This window comes from Xiphophorus hellerii, chromosome 22 (genome assembly GCF_003331165.1).
Source record: "Xiphophorus hellerii strain 12219 chromosome 22, Xiphophorus_hellerii-4.1, whole genome shotgun sequence".
NCBI classification, from domain to species: domain Eukaryota; kingdom Metazoa; phylum Chordata; class Actinopteri; order Cyprinodontiformes; family Poeciliidae; genus Xiphophorus; species Xiphophorus hellerii.
The window spans coordinates 11,959,136-11,985,769 of NC_045693.1; the positions used below are offsets into that span (position 1 = coordinate 11,959,136).

The 26,634-nt window shown below is 37.2% G+C and overlaps 1 protein-coding gene across 32 annotated transcripts in view; it reads right to left on the reverse strand.

The window, feature by feature from the left end:
• The window catches only part of LOC116712528 (neurexin-1a), a 281,475-nt gene that overhangs the window by 130,579 nt on the left and 124,262 nt on the right, over positions 1-26,634 (reverse strand). For 28 of the 32 annotated variants that reach the window (XM_032552330.1, XM_032552315.1, XM_032552326.1 and 25 more), the window contains 4 exons: positions 26,228-26,609; positions 24,287-24,477; positions 23,263-23,436; positions 20,586-20,705 (listed from right to left, as the gene is read on the reverse strand). In XM_032552330.1, the coding sequence (XP_032408221.1) occupies positions 20,586-20,705; positions 23,263-23,436; positions 24,287-24,477; positions 26,228-26,609 (867 nt within the window). Of the gene's footprint in view, positions 1-3,098; positions 4,142-20,585; positions 20,706-23,262; positions 23,437-24,286; positions 24,478-26,227; positions 26,610-26,634 lie in introns of those variants that run through there. The other 4 variants (XM_032552333.1, XM_032552331.1, XM_032552332.1 and 1 more) reach the window with 3 other exon arrangements.

The window sequence follows — 26,634 nt, forward strand, 5'->3', positions numbered from 1 at the left end:
GAACACACAGTGAGTTGGAAATGTACCACTCCTTTTAAAGCTCTTGGTGTGATGTGACAATCACAAACATCAAAGTATGGGGATTCTGTGTGACAGATTAACTAGCTCAAAAATAATACATGGTTTGTAAATATTATTATGTTAAAGGCTGTGCTTTGACTATGCCATTTTAATACATGGATATGCTTTGATCTAAACCATCCCATTACAGCTCTGGTTGTATGTTTAGCATGGTCCTGTTAAAAGGTGAAGCTGAACCCGATTATTTAGTCCTGCAGGTCCTAACAAGCTATCCTCACAGTATGATGCTGCCACCAACAACTCTTTCAAGACTGTTTTCCGTTCAGCTTCATTCATTTTCCTATTAAAAATGACCACTTTTCCTTTCTCCGCGTAAAAATATCCCCATTGCATGATGCTGCTACCACCATGTTTCAGGCTGGGGATAGTGTGTTCAGGTTTATGTTCAATTCTGTTTTGCATGATGTAATTATAAGTAAAAAAAAATCACCAAGGGCATAAAAACTTTTCCAGGATTCCCCTTCATTGAGCTCATCTATCAACTCTAGACAGTTTCTATATCCTGCTGAAGAAAGTCATCCAAACAGCATAATGATGCCACAACCATTTTTAATTAAAAAAGTGTTTTCCATAAAATGATCAAATGTTAAACAGTCAATACCAGCTTTGCAAGGCACATGTGCAATAATTACTGTTCAGTGACACAGAAATGAACCCAAAATGTAAAACAAAGCAATAAGAACATGGAGAGCGCTCTATGTTCAGCTCAGACAACAGGATTTGAAAGATTAATAAAAATTGATTTTCCCACATTAAAATGTCTGTTTCTTTTGTATGCAGCAGATAAAGACATGACCTGAGTATCATAGGGTTAGAACTGTTAAATGCTTTTTCTATTGATCTGACCATCTGATCTACCCACTGCTAATGAATACAAGCAGCAGGTAGACTACAGAAGAAAATATGATAATTCAGTTATTCAGTGTATCAAGTAGCATAGTCATCTCTGGGAAAGAGAGAACTATCACTTCGAGGAGTTTATCCTTGATAAATAGTATATCTACTACTCACAGCTGATACTGTCTGAACCTCATTACAGCTCACCCTAAACAAACAATGCATCACACTCCAACTCAATTTCATACATCCTGACCATGCTAATCTTTTTCCTTCTCTCCACATGAATCAATGACAAACTTTCAAGTGGAATACAAAGAAAACAATACTTTTTTCTCGTTATACAATCATATAAAAAAATGAAATGTGCCCTCTGTAGTTCTAGGGTTTCAGCATATAGATGATCTTGCGTTTACCAAGTCAATGCAGAAAAGAACAAGGAATAAATTCCACCCTCTCTACTAATTAAACAAAGGCAAAACCAATATTGGAAAAAGTTTGTGTAAAACTAAGTTTTTACTGATCGGTAAAAACTTGTGAGGAAAGTGAGGAAAAGCAGCATTTTTTATTAGATCCATTCCAAGACAAACAAGTAATTTCCATATAACACTACAAGGGAGGATACCAGCTTTGTATGGCCAAATCACTTGAGGCAACGTTAAATTCAATGTGACAAGAACAGTTTAAGTTATGTACAGTTATGTAAACGTTGCAAATAGGATTATACTTTTACACTGACAATCACACTACAGGCTAAAACTAAAGTAGAGACTGAAAAGCAGCAAGATAAATGGTAAAATATTGACTTTCATGCTGTTGTTTTGATGCATAATAATTCTTCAGACAATGCAGGAAAAAAAAACTGACTTGTGAAGTTATGAGTCTAAGGTTATGGAAGTTATGAGTTTATTGACTAAGCTGTAAACTTATAATTGCTGCAGCAAATATTAAACTCATGCTAAGAGCAATCCCTTTGTGACAGAAGAGAAAACAACACTGGGCCTTTTAACAACCGCTGGATTTGTCCCAGAGCCAGGAACCCTGCCGAACGGCACGTCTTTCTAATTTGAATTTATCTACCTTCTGCACAGAAAAAACCCAAACTTTTATCATGTTATAAAGAAAGTTCTGGAAGGGAAAATCAGCGATCCCAATTCTGTTGCTAAGTCTTAAAGCCCTAGCGCCCCAAGGTTCTTAGGGAAGGCAAGGGGCATGGTCTGTGGTGTGCTTTCAGGGCGGGTCATGGCAGATTGGCCTAATTGGCCTGTCTTGTTGTCTAAGTGGGTCAGCAAACCTCGCATCTCTGCCATCATCACTGAGGCATGCCGACTCCTTTGTTGGGGATAGTCCAACTCTACCCATTGATCCAGAACAAAGAACTGTTCTTGTGTAAAACTAAGATATCCTCTGAGTGCCAGGAATGCTTTGTAGTGGAGCTGTCACTTATCTTCTTATGCCTTAATGTTAACAATAAATAATCCATCAAATTAAACAAGCGGTATACTGCGAACAGTGTACTGAGTGAAATTCAGGGTACCTCAGCATTACGTCAGTGTTTCACCAATACTGGTTACGTCACTCACAAAAGGCCTAGATGGTGAGATAACTAAAGAGATATAGTTCTGCATCAGTCTCAAACTTAATTTGATTTAAAACTTCTGCAAACATCCACACAAGTCAAGTGGAGATCAGCACAAAACAGAGAATTTCTCATTTCCTTCCCCGACACATTACAGTGAAGGAAGCATACTGCAGTCTACCATTTGAAATTACATTCTGGATGTCTAGCTCATCTTTTTTGGCTCACGGGGCATGGGGGCCTTCTCTATACACCACTCAGGGCAGGGGCCAGAAATGGTTTGACACCCTGCAGAGCTGCAGGCAACTCATATTTGTCTATCCCAAACACCTAGGGGCAACATGGAGCGCCTCAACTTCCTAATCCACTCTAATCTGGACACAGCGGAGCATCTGGAGATATGGATATGGATAATCTCAGTCATGAGAGAGCATGCTTTGCTGACAGAAAGAAAACACTGTCTAAACTGGGACTTGTTCAGTCTTAGACAGATTTTTAAGTGTTAATATTAACCACTGAAGGACAACTGAACAGATGGCACTCTGCTCAAGAACGCACTGCAGGATGAAAGTCTGAAGAGAATAAAAAAGGGAATACTTACTGTGCCCTGCTCTTAGGGATGCAGGTGATCTGTGGATAGCAATAGGCACAATATGGTGACGCTTGTTTCCATGGGATGAATGAATGTGGTGGAGGCTCTCCACAGCACTCGGTTCCGAGCCCGCCACGAAACCCAGGGCAACAAGCCACAGGGCCAGGTGTTTGAGTGTCACTGAATTCCACTTTAGGGGCTCTACAATGGGCCTCAGGGGAGCAAACTGTGCACTCCAGCCCTTGAACATCTTCCCTGAGTAGCCAGATGAGGCAGCAGATCAAGGTGAAACTTTGCCAAGCTTCACAGCCCCATACTTCTCACCTTTGCAAAACTCACCACGGACACTCAAATCCACAGGGGAAAAAAAAAAAAAAACTAGGAAAAATGTTGGTTGTGGAAAAACAAAACAAACAACAAAAAACTCTTGCCGTTTAATATTGAGTTAAGAAATCCGTGGCGGCACCCAGGCAGAAAAATAAATATAAATCGTCATGCAAAAACATTCACTCAAGAAATTGGGGCAACCTTCAAGCAGAAATGGAGAATTCCCGGGTTGCTCCAATTCCCTTAGTTATCTGTTTCTCTCTCTATCTTTCTATTAAGCTCTCACAAAATCAAAAACATCTCCGAATAAAAAAAAAATTAAAAATTTAAATATTCCCAAAAATTAAAATTGCCAGCAGAAGAGGACAGCTCTCTCAGGAAGAGACTGAAAACACCTGTGCAAACTGGATTTCTTCAGAAAATCAAAGCAGACATTCTGAGTTTCCCTCCTTTTACTCCTCCAGTGGTCTCAAAGGACATCCAGAGGAATGAGACCATAGTTAAATCCGCGGCTCATTTGCATGTGCAGTGGCACGCACCAGACTGCGTGATTGCACCTGTAAGTTATGCCAAGTAGCGCACCCGTTCCCCATCTAGAGATCTCTGCTCTCAGTGAGACCACGCAACACGAGCGACAAGCACCTGAGAGCAGCCCTGGGCAGAACGTGCGCTCAAACACACACGGGCAGAAGCAGAAGCAGCTCCGTTCCAGAAGATGTGCGCAAGAGAAAGAAGGGAGAGAGGAGGAGTAGAAGCGGGAGGATAGAGCGAAGGGTGGGGGGGGGCTCAGCAGCCAGCCAGGAAGCAGGGAGGGAGAGTGGCTATGCAAATGGGCTGCATTCACATAGCGAATCACTGGAGCCTGAGTGCAATGCAGAGGAAGAGCCTATTTAGGCAGAATAGCAGGGACTGATGCTATGTCCCCCAGCTCTGATTCCTTTCAACATCCCTTTCTACTTTCTCTCTCTCTCGCCAGCCGTTTTTAAGCCACTCCGCTCTGTGTGGACAATATCAAGCAGTAAAGAAAACGGAAAAAAACCCAACTCTAAACAAAATGCATATAATCTTTTCCCTATTTGTAAGCATGTCATCTTTTTACATTCTCCTTTCTCAAAATCTGCCTTTGTTCTTTCCCTCAACTTTCTGTAATTTAAAAAAAAAAGTTGCACTTTTCCTTTGCATCGCCACCAAGACCACCTTCTCAACGAATCTCTCCTGCTCTGCAGTGTCGACAAGGTTTTAAAGAAAAGATGATGCTGCAGCTCTCCTTCTTTCTGTCTTGCATGTTTGCAGACTCGCACTCCCACACGCACGCAATCACACGTGTCAACAAAGTACATAGTTGCCAGAGCTGGCGGTTGAGAACTGTCCACAAGGGAGGGGGTGCTGAATCTGGGTAAGTCTGCTGCCTCGCCTGCTAATAAAAGAGCATTCCCTCACAAGAGAGAGAAAGGCTGATCGCAGGCTCTATGTGCAAGTGGGGGTTACAGGAAAGTAGGGAACATGTGGACATAAAAAGCCCTGCTGATAAACACAATCTGGTTCAGCTGGGAAGAGTGCTCAGAGTTTGGGACGAAAGAACACAAGGCTCAGCTGCAGTGTGCCCGTTTTGGTTTGCACACTGGCCATTCAACATTCTCCCTTTCGAAACGCTGTGTTCTGAGCTGGAGGAAAAAAAAAAAAAAAAACACTCCCGCACACACAAACACACTGTAAGTACTGCTGAGCTAATCTTTATGGTTTACAGGGAATACACAGGCATTTCATGGCCAGAGAAAGCCATCTTAGCAAGAATGACATACAGGATTAGAAGTCCTTCTCTGCTTTAGTTTTCAAAAAGCTGTTTAAATGAAAACAAGGCATCAAGCCTTGAAAAAAGACAGTCATACAAACAGCAATTAATTTAGGTCAATTTCAGTGGAAATCTAGAAAACAGTTTTAAAGCATGATTGACATCCAGAAAGTGAGTAATTGGGACAGAAAATGCATTGCGAAAACAATGATATAACCACAAAATCCAAGTCCAGAAGAGTTTTCCTGTGGCCCTTTATATTAATAAAAAAAAGCTGCAGTAGGAAACAGATGCTGCAAACATTAGGGAATTGTGTCCTTTCACCTTTTAGAATCTCAATAACTTGGTGGAGCCACCTTGTGCAAAAAAGTCAGCAATATGGCCCCACAGCTCTCTTCTCGTTTGCATTAGTGAAAAGGGATGCTCCTGCTGAACATGTTTACACTTTTATAATTACCGCCAGCCTATTCTGCATAATGTCTACTAATAAGGCAATCCATCTGGATTTCTGTCCAAGGGCAACAACCAAACTTAGTTTGGGTTCTTAGGTGAAATGTAGAGAGAAAATAATTTTAAGAGAAACTGATACAAAAATGCAAAACTGTGAACTTTGCCAAGTTCATTCAAAGAAATTGTACTGATGTTTAATAATTTGCTATCATTTAAGTGACACATAGCAAGATTGATATTGCTTACTTGTTCATTTGTGCCCCCAAGTGGTAAAAATCTAAAGTGCAAAAAATGTACATGGGTTTACTCAGAAAATAAGAAGCTTAAGTTTGATAAATCCAGGGAAGCAGAAAATAATTCTAATTTAACTACATTCAAGCACAATATGTTTTTTTAAGTCTTCCCATTGAATTAAGTGATTTCCAATATGTACACCGCTCTGACTCAGTTTCTCTGCCAGAACTGAAAAGAAAAAAAGAAAAAGGATTAGCTGTCTGCCCTTTGCTCTGACCGTTTTGGTAGAAATTTGATAAACTGAGTGTGAAACAGCCAAGAAAAAAAGCTACCTTTCTTACTGCTTCAGGCAAAGCATTCTCAACTGGCTTCCTTCCTGCCTGCATCAGAGCAAACACCTGGAGACCACAACCTAAACTAATTTAAACACAGTTACAGATGTGAGGTGCTTTTAGCCAGATGATTACAGAGACTTGGCCATAAAATGAGAAACCCTCCTTCGAAGACTAAAACCCCTGCTATTAAAGGACTTGACTTCCTACTGTTCTCATTCAGCTCCTGTTGAGATTAAGTTAGATATCTCCTTGACTGAAAGCTTCCCTTTGTTTCTATTTAAGGCCCAAAGGGTTATGTCTTTGATGGCAGTGATGCCTTAAGTCTATCCCTGCTATGTTACTATGTTTTTCTTTGTTTCTTTTAAAGTCTGATGTGCAAGCATAAAATGCTCACATTTTAAGGAACTAAGACGTAAAATCAGATTTTTCAAGCCACAAAGAAAAGTTTCTTTTTGGCATATGTTTTAGAGCTTTAGTCTTAAAAAGAAGATTTTTTTTATTTATTTGTTTACACAAGGGAAAATCTTCTTCACATACTAACAATATATATATTTTTTGAAATTTCAAGGAAAAATGTGGGGAGAGACACAGATGGATGCCTGAATAAGAGCACGAGCACCTGACCCGTCTGGGAGAAGGCCACAAAAATCAGCCAAAGAGCCCTCAAACAACACTTTTATGCGACACGGAGAGACCTTTTAGAGAGGGAAAGCCTCTCGAAGCCACTTCAGCAAAAATGTTTCTTCTTCTCAAGAGCCTCAATGATGGAGACTCTTGCTATTTTAAGAAATCAAGCCTAATTATGTGGCATCCTAATCATTGCATTTTGTAGAACTCTGAATGGAGCTAAATCAAAACAAAAAGCAATAATGTGCTCTTGTGCTAGGTGCTGTTTGGCTGCATTTCCTCTAAACGGATCTTGCTGGGAAGCATGAACCAGGTGCTGTATGTTTGACAGAAAACTACATCTGTGTCAAGCTCAGAAAAATATTTATCTCTGTGAATGTTTGGTAGAAATATTTTTTTCCGGACCAGAGAGAACAGTATGCTGAAAACAGAAAAAAAGATTATTTACTGTGAAGAGACTGGTGACTGACTATTAACAGTTATTTTCAGTTTAAGCTGACCCAGACCTGGTTCTGCCGCTAATCTGAAATACTAAAAGCAGTTTACAATGTCAACTTGGTAATAGTTTGTCTTTGTTTTTAAACAAAGTAGTAAGCAATTCCACAATATGCGCCAATCTTTGATGCATAGTGTAAAGCCGACTCATTTTTATGTCTAAAAACATTAGACCATAATGCATTTTCTGGCTTTAATGCAATATGTAATTTTTACATTTTGTCAGGGATCTGGCTTTGAGTTTGTGTGGCTTTTCTCTCCCACTGAGATGCAGGTTTCCCCAGTGGGCGGCGCTGAGCGGTGTGCTTCGGCACACCTATTTTCATCAAGCTCATCAGCTGGAGCATAGGAGGAGCATGGTGTCAACCCATGCTGTACCATTAGCTCTCCATTGATATTTTTTGTGTTTGATCTCCTTGGTATTTTGTGGCTTGATGATAACTCTTTTTCTCTGTTTTCCCTGAGTTCTCCCCTGGATCTGCTCTGCAGAGAGGGTTGCTGGATTTGCTGCTCAACCCTCCTCAACTTCCTTCAGTGGTTAAGCTCCCATCCAACGAAACAAGCAACTCCCAACCTGTACGCCCTTGGTGGTGAACCAGCTTACTACATGGTTCACCACCTCCTGAACTCTGTCCACTACTCTCTAGCTTAAATCATCAAACACATTGGTTTGGAGGACAAGATAAAATTGAAAACTCTGGTTACATTGACACAAACACCTTTAAACTAATACTTTGTTGAAACATGTTTTGACTTAATTTTCCAGCTCAGGCACAGTTTCAGTAACTAAACAATTTATGCATTTTATAAAACTCTACTGCATTTTTTATTATTTTTGAACTAAAATGAGAGGTTGCAAGACAAAAGCCTTCCCTCCAAAGAAAACATCTGAACCCAGTTAACTGCTCCAAAAGCCTTGTGGGAGAATGAAAAATCCAAAGTATATGCTTTACACAAAAACAATGCATTACTAAAAAAAAAATAACACCATGCCCACTGAGAAAGAGGAAAGTGGAAAATCATGCTGTGCAGTTACTTTTCTCCAGACACAACTAGATGTTTTTTCAAGATGGATGAAAATGTGAGCAAATGCTATTCAGTTTTGCTCCAACACTGAATAGCATTTTCAGTTTTGGTGATGAACCCAAGAGGGATTTTATTTTTTAGCTTCACTCTGTGTCAAATCATACATCCAAATAAGTAGAACAACTGATTCACGAGAAGAGAATTACAGTTTTAAACTGACCAAAACTTAAACCAAATGTTATTTTTTTCATGCTTCTAAATGTTTTAAGTCTAAAAGAAATTGTACTTTGAACATGTGTGCGTAAATTTTTAAGAGCCACTATAAAGTAGGGCTTTAAAAGAGCAAATATTACAGTCGGTTATTATATATATATATATATATATATATATATATATATATATATATATATATATCAAAGTAGTTTTACTTTGATTTAAAAATGTAAAGAAAGAATGTGGAAAGCAGTCATTATGGCTACACTCCTCATCCGAAACGTTTTCAGCGCTAAGTTCCATTGAACAAGACAGAAAACAAATTTAGATCCTTGCTCCTTTCTGCCAATGAGGGTTTTTGTGAATATCAAACATGTCATTACTCATTCAGGCAAAATCACAAGTTCTAGTACCGAGAGCAACCGACCACACAAAGCGCTGATGTTAATGTGTGCAAGAGTACGGAAATAGAAACATGGCACCATCTTAGTCATTGCTAGATGTGACATGATAAGAGCGGACAAACACAGGGAGTCAACACTCAACAAAAACAAACAGGCTGCACGTTATTCTAACACAGAGGGAGGCCAGTCTGTCAATACTGTGTGTACATCACAGTGGGTATGTGTCAGATTAATATACATCACTTAGATTAAGTGTAGCAAACTCTTAACAGCATAGAGCAAAGAGGCCTCGGCCTGGTGGTCTCTAAATTATCTCCACCTCATCGTCTCTTGCTTGCAATGCAACGCTTCATAGTTTAAGGTTTAAATGATGACTGCAGCTGTGACTGCTCATCATTATGTGATTAGCTCTTCCTATGAATAAGTAGTCGTGGTGCACACACAGCTGTTACACGCTGGATGACTATTATATTAACAAAATAGAGCATATATACCTGTAAACAGAGAAGAGCCAGAAATGCAAATGGCAAAAATAAATAGTATTTGAGATAACATATTATTATGTTATATATTAAGACGTACCTGTATATATTGAACATAAACAGATTGAATTTTGGTCTTTTAGGAAACTGAGATGTTTCCTCAGAAACTAGGTTTCATTTCTTCCTTTCAATCAATGGATATTGCTGGCATAGGAAGCCTCTGGAATATGCCTGATGTGACAAAGAGGCTTTTTTCCCCCTCCTAATGCATAGACAATGTCTTTGCAGAGTAATTCATTTCCATAAATCCATTTAAATGAACATTAAAATCAACCACATAGGAAATATGATTCAAAAATTATTGAAAATACGTGCAAAGAAAGGTTGAGCTTGTGTGTGACAGACACACTTACGTGCTTGTGTGTAGGTGGGTGTGTGGTGATGATGATGCATCTGAGAATGCATAAACCAAATCCTAACTGTCAGTGAGAGAGATAGGGGTGACAGGTCAGCAGTTTTCTGGAGGTTTTCTCTCTATCTCCTCTGACAGCTTCCAAGATGCAGTGGGCCACCGGGCCACACCGTCTGCCTGAGTCTGTCTCCTCTGAAGTCTTTCCCAAGTAGATCAGCTGCTGTTTCAGGGCACTTTGTCTTGACCAGGTCAAGGACAGACTGTGTCTCCTCCTTTCAGGAGTCCACAGCCTCTTTGGCACTGAACTCCTTCACTGTGCTAACTAGAACAACATATAGGTTAAGTATAGACATTTCTGTTCTCAAAATGCAATTCTTATTAAATAAGCAAATTTTCAAAGAGATATTTATTATTTATTGAGACAGAACTAACAAAAATTTCAATGATTAAAATGATTCAATAACTGTTTTTCTGTAGTGTTTTATTTTTCATTTATAATAAATCATCTGTTATCTTTTTAATGCTCAAATACACATGCACATAATGTTTTTTGTTTTGATTTTTAAGTGGACTTTCTCAGTTGCTGTTTCTGATAACTGCATAGTATGTAATTTTTTTTAAATATTAACATACTCTGATGCTGCTACTACTTTTGAATTTCCCCACTATGGGACAATAAGGGATATTTCAATTTCTATTTCTTTTACTTCATTGTGTGAAGAATTATTTGTGTTTAGGATTTGGCAGTATAGTTCTTTAAATACAATGATCTTCTTCAATCAAGAACTCAACTGCATAAATTCACAGAATAACTTCAATACTGCTCAAGCATGAGAACTTCTAATTCAACCTTTTTTTCTGTTTTCTTCACCTTCCTAAACACAAAGGTGAGTTGGGTGTCCCGTTGTGGTTTTCACATTTGCTGCACAAAGTTTGTTGAACTTCACACACGTTTTGCTTGCAATTTTATATTCTTAGACAGGGAAAAATCGACTCTGCCATATTGATGCGTCAGGTGAAGCTGGTGATATGAGAGAACTCGAGAAAAATCAGAGCTCAGACTTGCTTGAACTGATAAATACCAGCAGCACTATCACATGGGGGCCAGTAATGATGGGCAGATGCTACACCAATTACCAGATAAAAGTATTACTTTTGCCATGTCTCAGCGTGTAGACACCCTGTCTGCACTGATGAAGAAAGAGAGAACGTACAAGTTTCCACTAAAAAAGGCCAGAGCTAGAAATTCTTAAAGTTTCTTGCTAAAAACAATCAATGCCTGTTGGTAAATTATTTCATGAAGTGCATGTTCATTCATTACAACTCCCTAGGTTGCCAGGAGTAGTAGAGTGTATACAAGTAGTCAATAGGTGAGACGTAGTTTTTTTCTCGAACAGGCAGGTAGTATTTGACAAACACCTGACACAGGAAACTATCCGTGCTCAGTTTTTCTTAAGACCTTACAATAATTCACACAATGAACAGTAAAGATATTAAATCACTGCGGCCACATTTTAAACTAAAACCCTTCTTGTTGTAAGATAATGCAAATGACCTCTACTACCATAATCTGTAATTGCATTCTTTGGATTTGCATTCCTCTCCAAACTTTGATTGTGAGGAATGTCTGTAGCAAGTGAAAGCTGTGTGCTTCTATTCTTTTTTCTTTTCTTTTTTAATTAAGAGGGACAAAGTTAAAAGATAATGAGGTGATTTCCTGACATTTAACTTTAGTTTATATTCTGCATCCAGCTGGAATGGTTGTGAATCCATTCATAAACATTTTTCATTGATCTGCAGATCAGCACAACCTTCTGATTTTATTCTATTAAACATTAAAGATGTGTCTCTCAGAATGCTATCAGCTGTCTTGAGTTTGTGCAACATCTGCACAATAAGACTAAAAACTGGGCAAGTGCAACACACTGCATGGGAATGTGTGACTAAGATGAATGCCTCTGCACAGAAATAAAGGGGTTTGTGCAGTGCATTGGATGCTTATTTGGCAAGGAGTAATAGTAGCATGGCTGACCAAAATGAAATCAGCTGTGCAGCTTCACAGTGAATAAATATTCAGTAAACTTTAGTGATGTACTTTACCGCTAAAATGCACTTAACTGCAACCTCAAACACATGAAAGGCTGATATCTTTCAGAAAGCACATAAAAAAAAAAACACATCCAGTGGAAAGGAAGGGCAGCCCTGACCCTTCCAGGACGAGAGCCATTCATGTCAAAATTTTAATATGCACAGGACTAAACTGAAGTGCTCAATGCATAAATTGTGACTGTGTGACTTCAGCTGTCTCTGTATTCTCAAAGTGCAAGCTTCACTCGATTAAATTCCTTGCATTGACAAAAGAAAAATGGATGTAGGTGTGTTTTAAGGGATGCTATTATGCTGGAAACGATACGGATGCACCTATAATGCTGGAAACGCTATGGATGCATTGCAACAAATAGGTTACAGTGATTCCACAGCATCAAACTTCAGTCTACTACCGACACATTTTTTGTATAATTTGGCACTTTTTATATAATTTGTCTGGCCTTAAGCGGATGCTATTTGCTTAAATCAGATATTCAGTCAAAAACAACATTTTGAGTCCATTACACAACACACAATCCAGTGAAGAAAGCTCTTTGACTTGCACCCACTTTGGCTAACATACCGATTGATCTGTGTGTGCTCTCCAACTTTGCTGACAAGAGATAAAACCGTATTTGACTAGTGATGCATATACAATATGTTCTTTAACTGTGTTACCTGTAAGTCCAGTTCAAGAACAATTTGGTTCTGTCTTTTCCCTCTTCAAAGCAAAATCTGCATTTGATCAGACTGTCTTGCATATTGCTGATACAATAAATAGATTAATTAATAAATAAACATATCGTGTGGTCTCATACTGAAAATTTAGGATAACTTCTTTTACAAAAAATACTTGCCATACTAAAAGGTGTGCATAACAACTTCTAGAAGTTTAGTTGTATACATATTGGCTTATGCATTTTCTAGAAAATGTACGCAGTGTTTAATGTATTTAAACTTAATTGTAATTCATGACATTTTAATTAGACTATGATATCTTTTTTCACAGGAAAAAAAACAAACAAACAAAAAAAACGATTCCACAGGCAGAGTAATTTTGTTTTGCCACTAAAAATGAGCCTGGACCAAGATCCACGTAGCAAATGTAAGTATTGAAAAGATTTAATTGACTTGAAATATATACCAGAGCTTTGTAACAAACCATTCAATTCACAGCAAATAAATTGTGTGTAGTGAAATGGTACACCAATTAAATATTAAACACATAGGAGGAAATGTATATACCAAACAGCATAGAAAGTCAAAAAAACAACAACAATGACCTGAAACTCATTGTTTCAGGTCACTGGTCTGTACCCTCTGAATAGCCATTCTACAGTATCATTAATTTATTTTCCCCCAACTCGTTTTAACAGGAAAGAGGCCATAAATCGTTGTTAAGCAGTTGAGGTAAACACAAGCAAGCAAACTTTTTTTTTCAATGATACTTTACCGCCATAGTTCTCCTGGGGTTCATCTTCAACAGCCTAAGTTTATGAGAGAGGGGAATATGCACCGTGCTATTATGCCTCCCAACAGAATACTTTAGCTGAGACACTGTATCAACACTTTAATTAGTATTGTTTTGTGGAGGAACAAAAGCTTCTCACCTCAAGTCAACATGTCCCCAAAGACTACCAATTAATAAAAAACTCCTCAAACATTAAGATCTCATCACTGCACTGTTCTGGCTAACTTCTGCATGAGATTCTAATCAGCAGAAAGTGCTGGGAAGGAAATATACTGTATGTGGAATTCAGCTGTGACTTCATCAAGGTATCCAACAATGTAAATAAACAAGATTAAATTAAATAATAGTGTTCATAGCATTTAAAAGCCCCCCCAAAAACATACTGTCCTGGAGAGTCATTTCAGATGGAACATTATGCAAATAAAATCTTAGTCATGTATTTATATGTATGCTACAATTCATAATCCTTCAAATATGAAAGTTGTGCAAAATTTCCCACACATAGATTTTTTTCACTGAAGTTTTAGCAGACTTAGTTTCCAGTTTAGAAAGTGAGACCTTGTTTCCATGCCAACAGCCTTTGCCCACATATGGACACTGCTTTCTCTTACCAAAAACAACAACAAAAAAACAAACATTAAACTGGACAATCAGTTACAATAGCACATTATTAAATCAATCAGACAGGATACTGACCACCCACTCTGAGCTGGAATAACTACTGCCGCAATTTAAAAAAAAAAAAAACAAGAACTACTTAATGTGGCCTGACATGGTAGAAAGACTAAATGATGCACATCTGAAAACAGAAAGCAGTCAACATCTGCATATGGTTTTGTAGCTACTGTGAACTACTGCAGAGGAAAGCTGAATTCTATAATTTGATAAGTATGAAATTGGATCTAATATCATAACATTAAAAAGCTTTTAATTAGGTTTATATAACATATAAAAATGGTGGTAAAGTGTAACCTGAACCCTCAATTTACACATCACTATCTTTTTCTGAGGCACTTGGGCAATAGAGCTGGTTCCCATGACTGAGGTTTAAAATACAAGTGTTTAAAGGGGTATTAGTACATTAGAAATAAGCACCTATTTAACCATAGATACAGATTGGGTCTGTTAGGTATATTGTGCAGGAGATTAGACAGAGTGATAATTAGTGAACATTTTCTTGCAGTAAATTAATTTTCCCCAACTCACTCATAGTGTTTATTGATTTTATTTAAGTACTTATTTAGAAAACCTCTAAAGCACAGATAGAATCTTCTGTTGGAACAAATAGTTGATAATTTTTCATTTTGAGAAGTAAACAGGTTAATGTGAGTCCAATACAGCATGTCCCCAGCCTAGTATTCTTTATCATAGTCATCATTTAACTGTCAAACATATAAATAGTTAGCATAAGAGTTTCTCTGAGGAAATAGAATAGCAGTCTTGCTATCATCCCTGCATAGCCTCTCAGCTGATCAGTTAAACTTTACACTGAATGCGCTACAATTATTGCAAGCATCCTTGCACATTTCAGTAAATGTCTACTGAAGTGTATGCACAAAGGCACTTAAGACCGATTCTCTCTTATCTTAAGGCAAAAAGTCTGTTTAAAGCTATGCCAAGCGTTCAGCACACAAGAGACTCAAAGGTTTTAAAGCCATAGATCTGTTTGGCTGAAATGCAACAAAAGTGGACCACATCCCGGGCACGGATAATATCACTCCTTTCCTCTGGCATCATTACTGGTATGGGTGTCTGCTTATATTTATCAAAATCAAAATAAATGGTCTTATCGCTGGGTGTTTCTGGAGCACAGATACTTGTCTGGCTTTAATCAAGTCTCCAGACAGCTGTGCTTTACAGCACAAAGCCCTTATTCTACGAGGAGAAAAAATATTTAAAATTTACAAGAGGCTATCTAAGGCAAGAATAATTGTTCATGTAAATGATTTATTGTAATCTTTACTGGTCCTACTAAAACAGGATTTGCTGCAGTGATGCTGAGATGGAAATTTCTATAATACATGTGTTGGAATACATGCATTCTTACATTTTTAATATTGCTAAATTACAATAATTTGATTCCTAGCTTATCTCCTTAACCAGTTAGTTGAATTTTCTGCATTTTAGGCCAATGCGATAATCTCTCGCTTCTCTGCAGTGGCAGATTAGAGAAGGGATCAGAAGGAAGGAGGAGGGGCTTTAGGAATGTGGAGAAGTAAATATGATATTTTATATATGTATTTCTTTTTGATAATCACATACTAAATCGTGAATGTGGGACATTTGATGAATATGCTCAGTGTAGATGGACACAGCAATGTCCACTACCTTAAAGGCACTGGGTCTTTCCAGGGATTGGCACAACTTTGCATGTTCAGCTGTTGACAACGGACTCAACACAAACACAGTTTTCTATGTTGATCTAATATTGACGTGCCACTAATAGCTGTGACAATAAAACTCAGAGGAGGAATGACCAAGCAAGAGAAAAACTACATAACGGGCAGGGCCGACCCTCAACCATGGCCTCTCCTCGATCCAGTTTAGTTCAACAACAAACGCCACTCTGTCTCTGTACATTACCCTCGGATGCTTGACCACTGCAGGCTAATTCCCTCAAGAAGTCCAGATTGACGCTAAAGGCCCCCTTTCACATGCACATGCACAAACAACAAGCAATTTTCTAAATGCAATCTAGAGAAATCTATAAAACCCCAGATGACATTACAGAGAAGACAAAATGCACCACAGCAGCTACTCCACATGCCTAGTATATTCCAGTATCTGGCTTTGTAGATGATTATCAGCATAATTTTGCTATTGAGAACAACAATATATGAATCAATCACAATAAGATATATATGTTTATCTTCACAAGTCAATTTTACTAACTGCAGTGTTTTAAACAGTATGTTCAGTTTCTCTTATTTTGGCAACATAAGTCTGCAGGGACATGACAAATTTACGATTAGCAACATTTAGAGCGCTGTCATTCCAAGGATGGCATTTTCTGAGGAAGCGAGTCATAATTGTCAGGCATGACTTGCATTGATTACCATATCTTTTTTTCTTTTTCCTTTCATTTTTACACCAATCGTATGTTTATAGGGACTAAATTTGCTTCTATAAATATAAAGGTTAAACCTTCTTTCCAAAGTCTGAGTATGTCACTTGAATTTAATATTTAAAGGTGGTAAAGAGGTGGCTTTCTTCACTATTTCATCACATTGCCAATCAATTTGAATAGAAAAAGAGCAGCAGTGTTCTCAGAAGCTAAAATGCTTTATAACAGAAACACGGAGCATAACTAAGAGGCATTGAAGAATGAAATGCAGTGATTGCAACATTTGGAACAATTGCTAATATTTTAGGCAAATTTAAGCAAAACCTCCTTAGTGTGTGTGTATTTTTTAAAAAAAGATAGCTCAGGGCAAACTCAGAAGATAAAAAATTGGGAAAAACTCAGATGACACAGCATATATTGATGCAAATATGAAGTTTTATTTTGCCACAAGTGTCAGGCCAAAAATTTTGAATTCACTCAGAGAAACTGAGATTTTAGTCCAATACCAGCTTTTTTTTTGCAAAGCAATTTCCTTCAATTTGATAGAAAAACACACTTTTTCTTATATTTCAGAAAATTAGATGATTGGTCTTATAAAAGAAGTGAACTAAGCAAAGTCCGCCAACATGTATATGTCATGTGCTGAATCTGGATTTCTTAGCAGTGTAGGAATGCCTTCTACACTGCAGCTTCACCGTGAGTTCAAACCCTGGGTCAACAATTAGCTACGAAACATCAAATGCAACTAGAAGTAACAAAAACACTAACAATGAAACTGTGTTTTTTTAAGGTTTTATTGGCACTACAGGGTTTGATGTATTAGTAGCTTGACAGGAAGACGGGCAGAGAGAGAAGGGGAGGACATGCCGTACATGGCCCAGGGCCGGGAATCGACCCTGGAACAGCAGCGTCAATTACTGTAGCCCCACTGAGCCATGAGCCATTAGGATCACCTGGTGACCCCAATAAAACTCTGTTATTGCTTCCCTTAGAGTAGCCTGGAATAGTTTTACCTCAAGCTTGTACATATTAGTAATTTGCTTGTTTAGTCTATCACAGCAGTGATGCTAATCACTCACAATAAATAGCAAATAAGGTTGTCATTCTAGGAGCTAACCTTTTGGAGCATTTAAATCTGGTTAAACGGTTGTGATTAATATATAACATTATTCTCCAATATGCATGTTTAATCGAGAATATGTTTATCTTTGCTATTATGTTGTTAGTCAGCAGATCAGTGTTTCCATATAAGAACAGCCAAGCTTTTAAGTTTCATTGAAATATTCAGGAACGTTCAAAGGGAGCAGAATAACAACCTTAGTTTCTGCGATTATATAATTAGGGAAATATATTTCATTATTTTCTTAAGCAACTATACATCTGAAAGTTATATTACTAATTGTGACATTAATTAGTATCCTAATCAGTTTAAGTTACTCCTTCACTGCCAAATTAGATCCACACGTAATGTTCTATCATTTACACCAGTAACAATGACTCTAGAGACAAGCCTGAAAACTGCCTATGTGACTTTAATTACAATGTTATAGTTCCTAAGACACACCAATTTTCTCTAATTTACCAGCTTTGAAAAGTGTCTATATCAGTTATACTGCAGGTGTCAAATGCAGCTAAGTATGTCATGCTGGTGTGATTAGCATTGATAAAAAGAAAAAAAATGTTTGCAGTTTGATTTACTGTTGTGACTACAGGGAACCAGCCAGTAATGAATGTTTGTTTTACCTTGTGTTTATTCTTGGAGACACAATGCCCAATATAGCTTATGCAAATGCATGTATTACTAGTTAAAATGCATGTTTTCTTAAATGCCTCTCACTCCTATTTTCATATTCCCATAACAATCCAGTAAACAATATAAAACTCAACCAATTCTTGTTGGGGTTTTTTTTTTCAGACTATCTGTGCAACTTGAGTCATTTTGCATCACTATTTCATAGTTTAGATCAGATTTTCTGCAATGGAAATCTTTCTAGAAAAACTGTACTTTGTGTAAGCCTATGATATCACACATGCCTGCCAACCAATTCAACACATTGGCTTTTTTTAGGTTAGCAGAAACAATTACACCAGTTTTAGCAACTAAAATCTGGGACAGTTCTCTGAAATATAATCCTGAACAAAAATACCCATTCTGCTTCTTAGCCTGTCGGTTAGCTCCATGGGTCTAAAATAGGCTGCACATGTGCAACAGAAAGTAAAGGAAAAATCACAACTTCTTTATCCCTTTAACAGACAAGATGCCATCAATACAAATATTGCTCCACTGTAGCCACATTCCTCTTTTTTGATGCAAACAGAATCTGAGCTATGAAAGGTGAGAACAGAGAAAAGCTCTCAAGATCACAGACACCAGAATCTTTTTAGTGCTCTCATTGGCTGTAGATATTTTCTGGGTGTAAGGCTATTAAGGCTTTCTAATGTTAACAAAAGATAGGATCTTATCAAACTAGTAGAAGTGACACAGAATGCATTAACATGTATACTGCTCTCCTCTGCTTTGGTGACATCACTAAAGTGCCTGCTCTCTTCCTTTGCTCCATAATGCAGTTCAGTCCTCTGCCCAATGACCCCTTACTGTGTGAACTGCTGCAGAAAAAATTAATGGCCAAACAACCCCCTTTGCATCTTTTGCATAAGGAAGTACCCTTGCTTTAAGGAGTAGTAGATATTATCCTAGTTCCTTGAAATTCCTTGCATAAACGAGCATGCAGTAAGTTTAGATAAAAGATTGCTTCACTGCTTTTAAGAGAGATTAATATTACCAAACTACTGTATTATAAATGAAAATATGGAATGAGAAAGCCTGGATTTGTTTGCTCTATTAACAATAGTCAAGACAATGAATTAATGCACTCTGAAAATAACAACAGAAGATGATTGCATTTTGTTCAACATAATTATTTGTTTGCATGTTAGACTGCTGTTGGTTTTTTCTTCAAATGAACCTAAATGTGGATCTTACTCCCTCTAGTGGTGCATATGACTTTACATAAATAATGTCACCAACACAAAATATATTCTTTACAGAACTACTAAACTAAAGGAATTCAACATGTTAATATCTTATCTATGTTAGCTTCTGTACATAGCAAGTTTTTCAATTTTATATAAAATAATAACATTATATCATATTCTGATTATTATGTTATACTACAACATAACAATCATGTTATGTAATAAAATCTTATGTTATAAAATAAAATACCATGATCATCATGTTATTTTTATGTACATATGATATTTATGCAATCTTTTATGAGTGTTAAAGATTCACTGATGAGTCAACCTTTGATTAGGATCAGCTCATTTACAGATCACAACTCAAACATACGTTAGCATTTCAGGTCAGTGAAGGCAACATTAACATAGATCAAACAAGTCATACCAACAGCAGCACTGTTTTGTGTCAAAGTGGTTACTCAATGAAGGATAGCTCTAAAGATAAGTTTTGCTATTTTCAGGAAAAGAGTGTTTAAAATGATGTCAATGGTTTAATTAGCTGTAAAAATAAACTATTTCCTACAGACATGTTTGTAATTCATTTAGAGTAACACTTGTAAGGAAGGAGGATGGCAGTGTGAGGGAAGCATAATGTGTTACAGAAAGATTGCCTTGTTCAGATTGTTTTGAGGCACTTGTATCTGTCATGGATTATCCTGGATTTGTAAATGTTGGCAGCCTATTCAAAAGCTCAGAGTTAAATTAGGGTTTAAATTATTTGGAGAATAGAATTTAATAAATATAATTTGTTTTAGGGAGCTTAAAATTGCATAATGCTTTTGTCTTTGCTTGACAACATAAAACAGACTTGATACGACACCATTCTCTCACACATGAGGGGTTCCCTCTGATTCTAATATAAATAATTTAGAACTGCCCATGACACCAAGGGTAAAAAACAATATTTTGAACATTGTAAGTAGTAGAACCTGGACTGGCCAACAATCTGTAAAAGCAGGTCAGAGCTTTACGGAAAAAAGAGATTGGCTACATACAGTATCTCTGATCAGTGCATTTCTAATGTTTAGATAAAGAAGGAAAAGCTAGAAGCTTACCGTCATTACAAAGTGGTCCTCCAAATGTTGTCATGCTGCAGTCACAGCTGAAGCCCTCCCACTGCTGAAGACACACACCCTGGTTGGCACACGAGTCCTCTTGGCACGTAGTGCTTGGGCCTAAATTGAAAACAAAATCACAGCTTAGTGAAAATAAGACTGGATTCAAACTAAAAACAATATATGTAACGTCACAAGTATGGATAATTGGCTTTTCAATTGGATGTTGGCACATAACAGTCATACACAACTAGCTGTGTGCAGAGTCACATTTTAGTAATTACTGCTGCTATTACTGTGAACAATGTCCATTTTTTACCAAACTCAGAATGTCCATTTTTATCAAACTCAGATTTAGTTAGTTAAAAATTAGAGACATAAAGCCAAAATATGCATAAAAAAAAAAAAAAACACTTGTAGAAAATAGCTAAAGATCTGCAAGTTTTAGGTTTGGACACTCATTAAACATTTCAATTGCATTTGTACTGTTATCTATTGTAACTGTTTTTATTTATTAGCTTTGATTCGGTTTCAGTTAAAAGTGCACTGATTGCTTTAATATATTGTGTTTTTTTTACTGTTTATACTCAACACAAAATTCATAAATTAGTAACTGTATGACACCATATTCAGCATATCCTGCCAGAGACATAGACCAGTCAATATATTAAAAACAACCCACAGATAAAATGACAAATAGTGACCACTTGGTCACAATATTCTGCTGGACAGGCCGAGTCCTGGCATGTTGCACGCTCCAAAGTCTACTTACTCGTATGATAAAAAAAACCATCTACTGTAAATCCAAACAGATTCTATATTAGTCCTCAGACAATATTACATTTCATTAAACACTAATATTTCAATTAGTGGTGGATAATGAATATGTCAAATATAGATGTGATTTAAATGTATTGTAAATACATTGTAGCACTCCAAATATAATCTAAAATCAAAAAGCATCTTAGTGGGTTATTGTTTATATACTTTGAATGTTAGAAAATGCTACAAAAGATGACAAGAATTGATGGTTGATACTATGCTTAATCTACTCTGTAAAAGTAACAATTTTGGAATTTATAACATACAAAAAATATATATTTTTTAAATCCATGCAATATAACACTGCTTGGTTCAAAGTAATGTGAGCTATGCAAATACATAAACAAATAAATAAATGAATAAAAAATCTCTTACAAATACAGTTAAATGTTCAGACACTTCGAATAGGACTGCAAAACAAAACATTAGTCCCATAGAATTTTATACAAGGTACTTCAATGAGGCGGATGCCATTCTTGATGCCAGTGAGTCAATGGTACACAAGGCAGTCCTCTTATGAGAAATTTGGTTGGTAAAAAACTGTGGGAAGGTGGTGGTGTTGGTATTTCTATGCGTGTGTGTGTGTGTCTGCGTGGGGGCGTGGGTGTGTGTGTGTGTAGTGGGGTGTGGGGGTTGTTATTTCAGATGCATTTGAGGGAAGAGGGGAGGATATCAATTGCCATTATCAGACAGACAAAGCTTTCTACCTTGCAAGTCAGCTTTCATCAAAGCAACTTTTGTTGGCAAAATAATAGAAAAAGAAAAGGCAAAGTATACAAGCAGTTAGTAAGAAGCACGAAGTTTGGAAAAAGAGGGGAAGATATAGATTGTGAGGCAGGATGCACAAAGTATATTTGTCCAGAGAAAGAGCAAGAGAGTAGAACAATAAATACAAGAACAGCTTCTCTCCAAATCCTGTTATAAAGTAAAACTAAATAACTGCTACTTTTCCTATGAAACACATAATCCCCAGTGTCTAGCTTTATCATAAACATTTAGCAACAATGCATTGCATCATAATTTCACCATCACAATAACAAAAAATGTTTTTACTCTATTTCAAGCAACCTATCTATTTCAAGTACCATTCAGTGTGGTACAAATTGATAATGGCTAGTTTGACACGCCTTCACAAGAGCTGAATGGGATTACTTTTGTCACGGTGGAATATGATAAAAGATCAGAAGTACTTAACGGTAACGAGTGGGTGAAAAGAGAAAGTAAACTAACCGACTGAAAGAAAATCAAATATTGTCTCTGGATATGGTGCACACATTAGACTGGGAAAATGATATTCATACATGCAACAAAGGCTTCATCCATTATTCAAAAGGATCGCTTCAGGCCAAATATCTCAGATCCAGCAAGCATGCACAGTGTACAACAGAATAGGGATAAAATGGGAAGTAACAGTGGCAGTACAAATATGGTGAAGAGAATAATCAGATTAAAACCAAGTGAAACAGAAATGATCGCCTCTGGAAGAGTGTCGGAGCCTGATTCATTCAAACAGAATACTAACATGCTTTATGGATGTTAAATTACATGTCACAAGTTACCAGTGTAGCTTTCTTTGTGGCTATGCTTCAGAATGATTGCTGCTTGAAGATATGTATGTGACTTGCAGGATTATGCAGCATTATATAGTGTTACACCTGATGATATTTTGGGAGAACATTAATAAACTATTTTAGATGTGTTAAAGGAATTTGCTCTCTTGTGTTATTCGCTTTAAGTGAAAAATAAGCATTGCTTTATCTATTTATATTCAACCAATGAAGGTAAAAACTTTACAAAGACAATAAACTAAAAGATATTTCCATCAGGAACTGGCTCATCATTTGTTGCCTCTCACCTTCACATCCTCTCTCTATTTGTCCCACACAGTCCAGAGCATCTGACATCAAGTCTGGGAGGCGTCCATTCAGGTCCACTGATGCCAGGCAACCCTGGAAACCCTCCTTGGCATGCACCAGTTTGGGAAGGTCCTTATACATCTCCTTAGCCACCCCACCAATGTAAAGGTTTCCTGTAAAGAAATCAGAAATGGAACAATGCTGACCCCTGGTGGAAATAAAATAGAATGCAGAACTTTCCTTGTCAATATTTTTTGCAGCAAGCTATTGTGCTTTATAGAGATAAAAGACAAGAAAAGCTTAATAATTGTCAACCTTCCCTAAAAAAAAAACTTTCAAATGTTTATGAAGTAACTGTTCAATGTTATTTATGAGTATAAGCCATATATTCGGCAACTGCTTTATCTTGCCTCATCATTACTAACATACAGTACTTCCAGGTAGAACACCAATTACCCAAAACAATTTGCTTTCAACAGCAGCTTTCATGCCAACAATAAGTAACTCTTTTCAAATAAATGTTATCTAAGGCTGTTTGTCTGAGCACTATGAGCTCTCTGCAACATTTCCACATTGTTAGTTGTGACAAAAAAACAGATGAATTCTTTCTCAAGGCTACCTGAGACCCAGTAATGAGAAGAAGCTTTTGTGTGCCTTTCACCCCTGCAGCGTTTCTCCAACCTGTTATGCATTTCAATCACAAACTTGCTTTTCTCACTTTAAATCACTGGTTCCTCAGCGAAAAAAACATATTTTATACTAACACACTTTCCCCAACCACTTTATTAGTTTCACCTTAATAGCACCATTTCCGTTTGCCACCAATGACTAAGCCACATTAAAAGTCACTTTCATTCCCATTGTCAAGCTTTGGTTGAACTTCAGCAACTTGTTTTCACCACATCTAAAATCCAAAGTGCCTTAGGTTGCTGTAATTTGGCTGATTTGTCATTTGTGTTAATGAGCATTTGGACTCATTCACCTATAACATGTCCGGTAAGGGTATAAAAATTCTGAACTAACCCTTCAGGTCAAGGTTCTTGGCTCCTGAGGTTGTCTGTGTGGTAACCTTGGTGTCAATCTTGACTGTGTGCAGATTGTTGGTGTCCCGGGAGATGATGACATTATGCCACTGGTTGTCACTTAGGGGTTTATTTGAGTTGCCTTTGATGAGGTGGGCTCCATTCCCCAGGTCAGACACATAGTGAAGATAACTGGAAGCAGATACAGAACAGCATGAAGAAAGATGAGCATACTGGAATAATAAAAATTCCTAATATTACCGGATTATTGGCAAACTGTTTTGGAATTTGACACATTCACAATTCTTTTAGAGATAAAATACCATGATTATTATTATTGCTTTGTAACTGTTTGAGGTTTTACATTACTGAGCAAAAATGTACAACAAAAATCTGAAAAATCTATTGGAGATGTGTGTACATTCAAAAAGAACTGTATCAGTGTTTGAAGCTCTCTTAAAAATGGCTTATTCCTGACATTAAAGTTACACCATTCCAGGCTAATTTTACAAGCAGGTTGAATTGTGCAATTAAATTGCATGACTTTATTTGTTGATGTCACTGGATAGTCAAAAATAAGGGAAATAAGGAAAATTGCAAAAAATATGGGAATATGGTATTTCAGCAAGGACAAATACACTTCTGTGAAGCTGTTTATCTTTCATGTTGTGTATTTCTCAACCCTTTGTTTAGATTAGGCAGCATGGCAAAAGCTGGCTGCCTTCTGGTAAAAACTCTGGCACAGAGATGATAAGAGACAAAATGTTCATATGTTGTAGCGTACTGGCATTAAAACTGCCATATGTGCAATCATTGTTATTATGAAAATCATGACCCGTTTATACAGAGTTCCCTAAATAAATAAACCTTGTGTACAGAAGTCATACTAAAAGTAAACTTTTACTTTTTTGGGGGGAGGGGGGGGGGGAGGGGGAGGATTCCAGGAAATAATATAATATAATAATAAAGATACATAAGACACAGTATATTATGAACATTTAAACAATCATCATGTTTGATGTATTAGTAGCATGTTTCATTTAAACATCCGCTGATTATTATTTACAATGGAAATGGGGAGTACAAGGAGATGTACCTCCAAGGATCTTGAAGCAAAATATGTAAATGTTTCCAGTTAGAATAATCATTTTTAATAGTTAAATTCAGTGGGGACAAGGCAATGATTGAACAGTGAGAACACATATGACAACAAAATCATAACGATTGGTTAGCGCATATGATGAGATGAACTGTAACTGTTCCAGTTAGATAAATATTCACTAAATGGGGTAAGGATTATGTATTATCAATTTGAATGGCTTGGACACTAAGAAGTGTTCACTATGATTGCTTTGTGTGTGTAAGTGAGTCTGTAAGTCATGTGTGTCCGTCTAAGTGTGAAGGACCCATTTAAGAGGGGCCAGAGTGTGTAAGTATGTTTCTGTGTCTTCAAGATAAGGTAGATGATTCTCCTTGCCAGTGTTTTTACTCTGTTTGCTGTATTTATCAAATACGCTGGGTCACAGCTGACTCCTTACTCACTCTCAGGTTTTGAAACCAGCACTCATAAAATGTCTGCACCACACTTGCAGATTTCACTCAAAGATTTTTTTTTTTTATCGCACATCTTCCTCTCTCCACTTCCTGTGTAAACAACCATTAGCTTTGTATAAATTCCCAGCTAATTCAAACATGACAATGTTAAAAACTAAACAATGAATTAATATGAACTGATATGATGCTTTGGTCTTGGCTTCTCTCAACCAGGCTGTTAGCTTTGGGTTCCAAGGACAAAACTAATCTATATTCAAACTCACTGAAGATGGCAAGAGAGTTATTTACTGTAGGCAAATATATAAACTTTCAACAAAACCTCTTCTAAAAATTGTAAACTTTGCCCTTAAGAATACAAATTCCCACTTACAGGAATGGGTGCACCTACCCTTTGACCAGTTCCACCACAATGAAGTCATTTCCATCGCCACTGTTGTAGAGAATGAGACCATCAGGAGATGTGGTTTTAAACTGAAAGAAAAGGTGCATGGAGTAGTAGGCCTGCAGAGTGGTGAGGGTCACATAGCTGGACCGTGACTTGAAGGTAACTGGATCAGCAATGATGTTCTTGAAGCCAATCATGGCATTGAGTTCGCAATAATCAATGTCACCATTTTTGCAGAGGTCAATGTAAGCCATGCCATTGAAGGAGAGGCTTTGGAGGTGGCCAATGAAGTTGGAGGGCACCATGGACATGAAGCGCTTCTCTGTCACAATGCCCGTCTCAATGTTATGAAATTCCAGCTGGGTGTGGTCACCTGCCATTTGACCTTTAATTTAAAGGGAAGGAGGGAG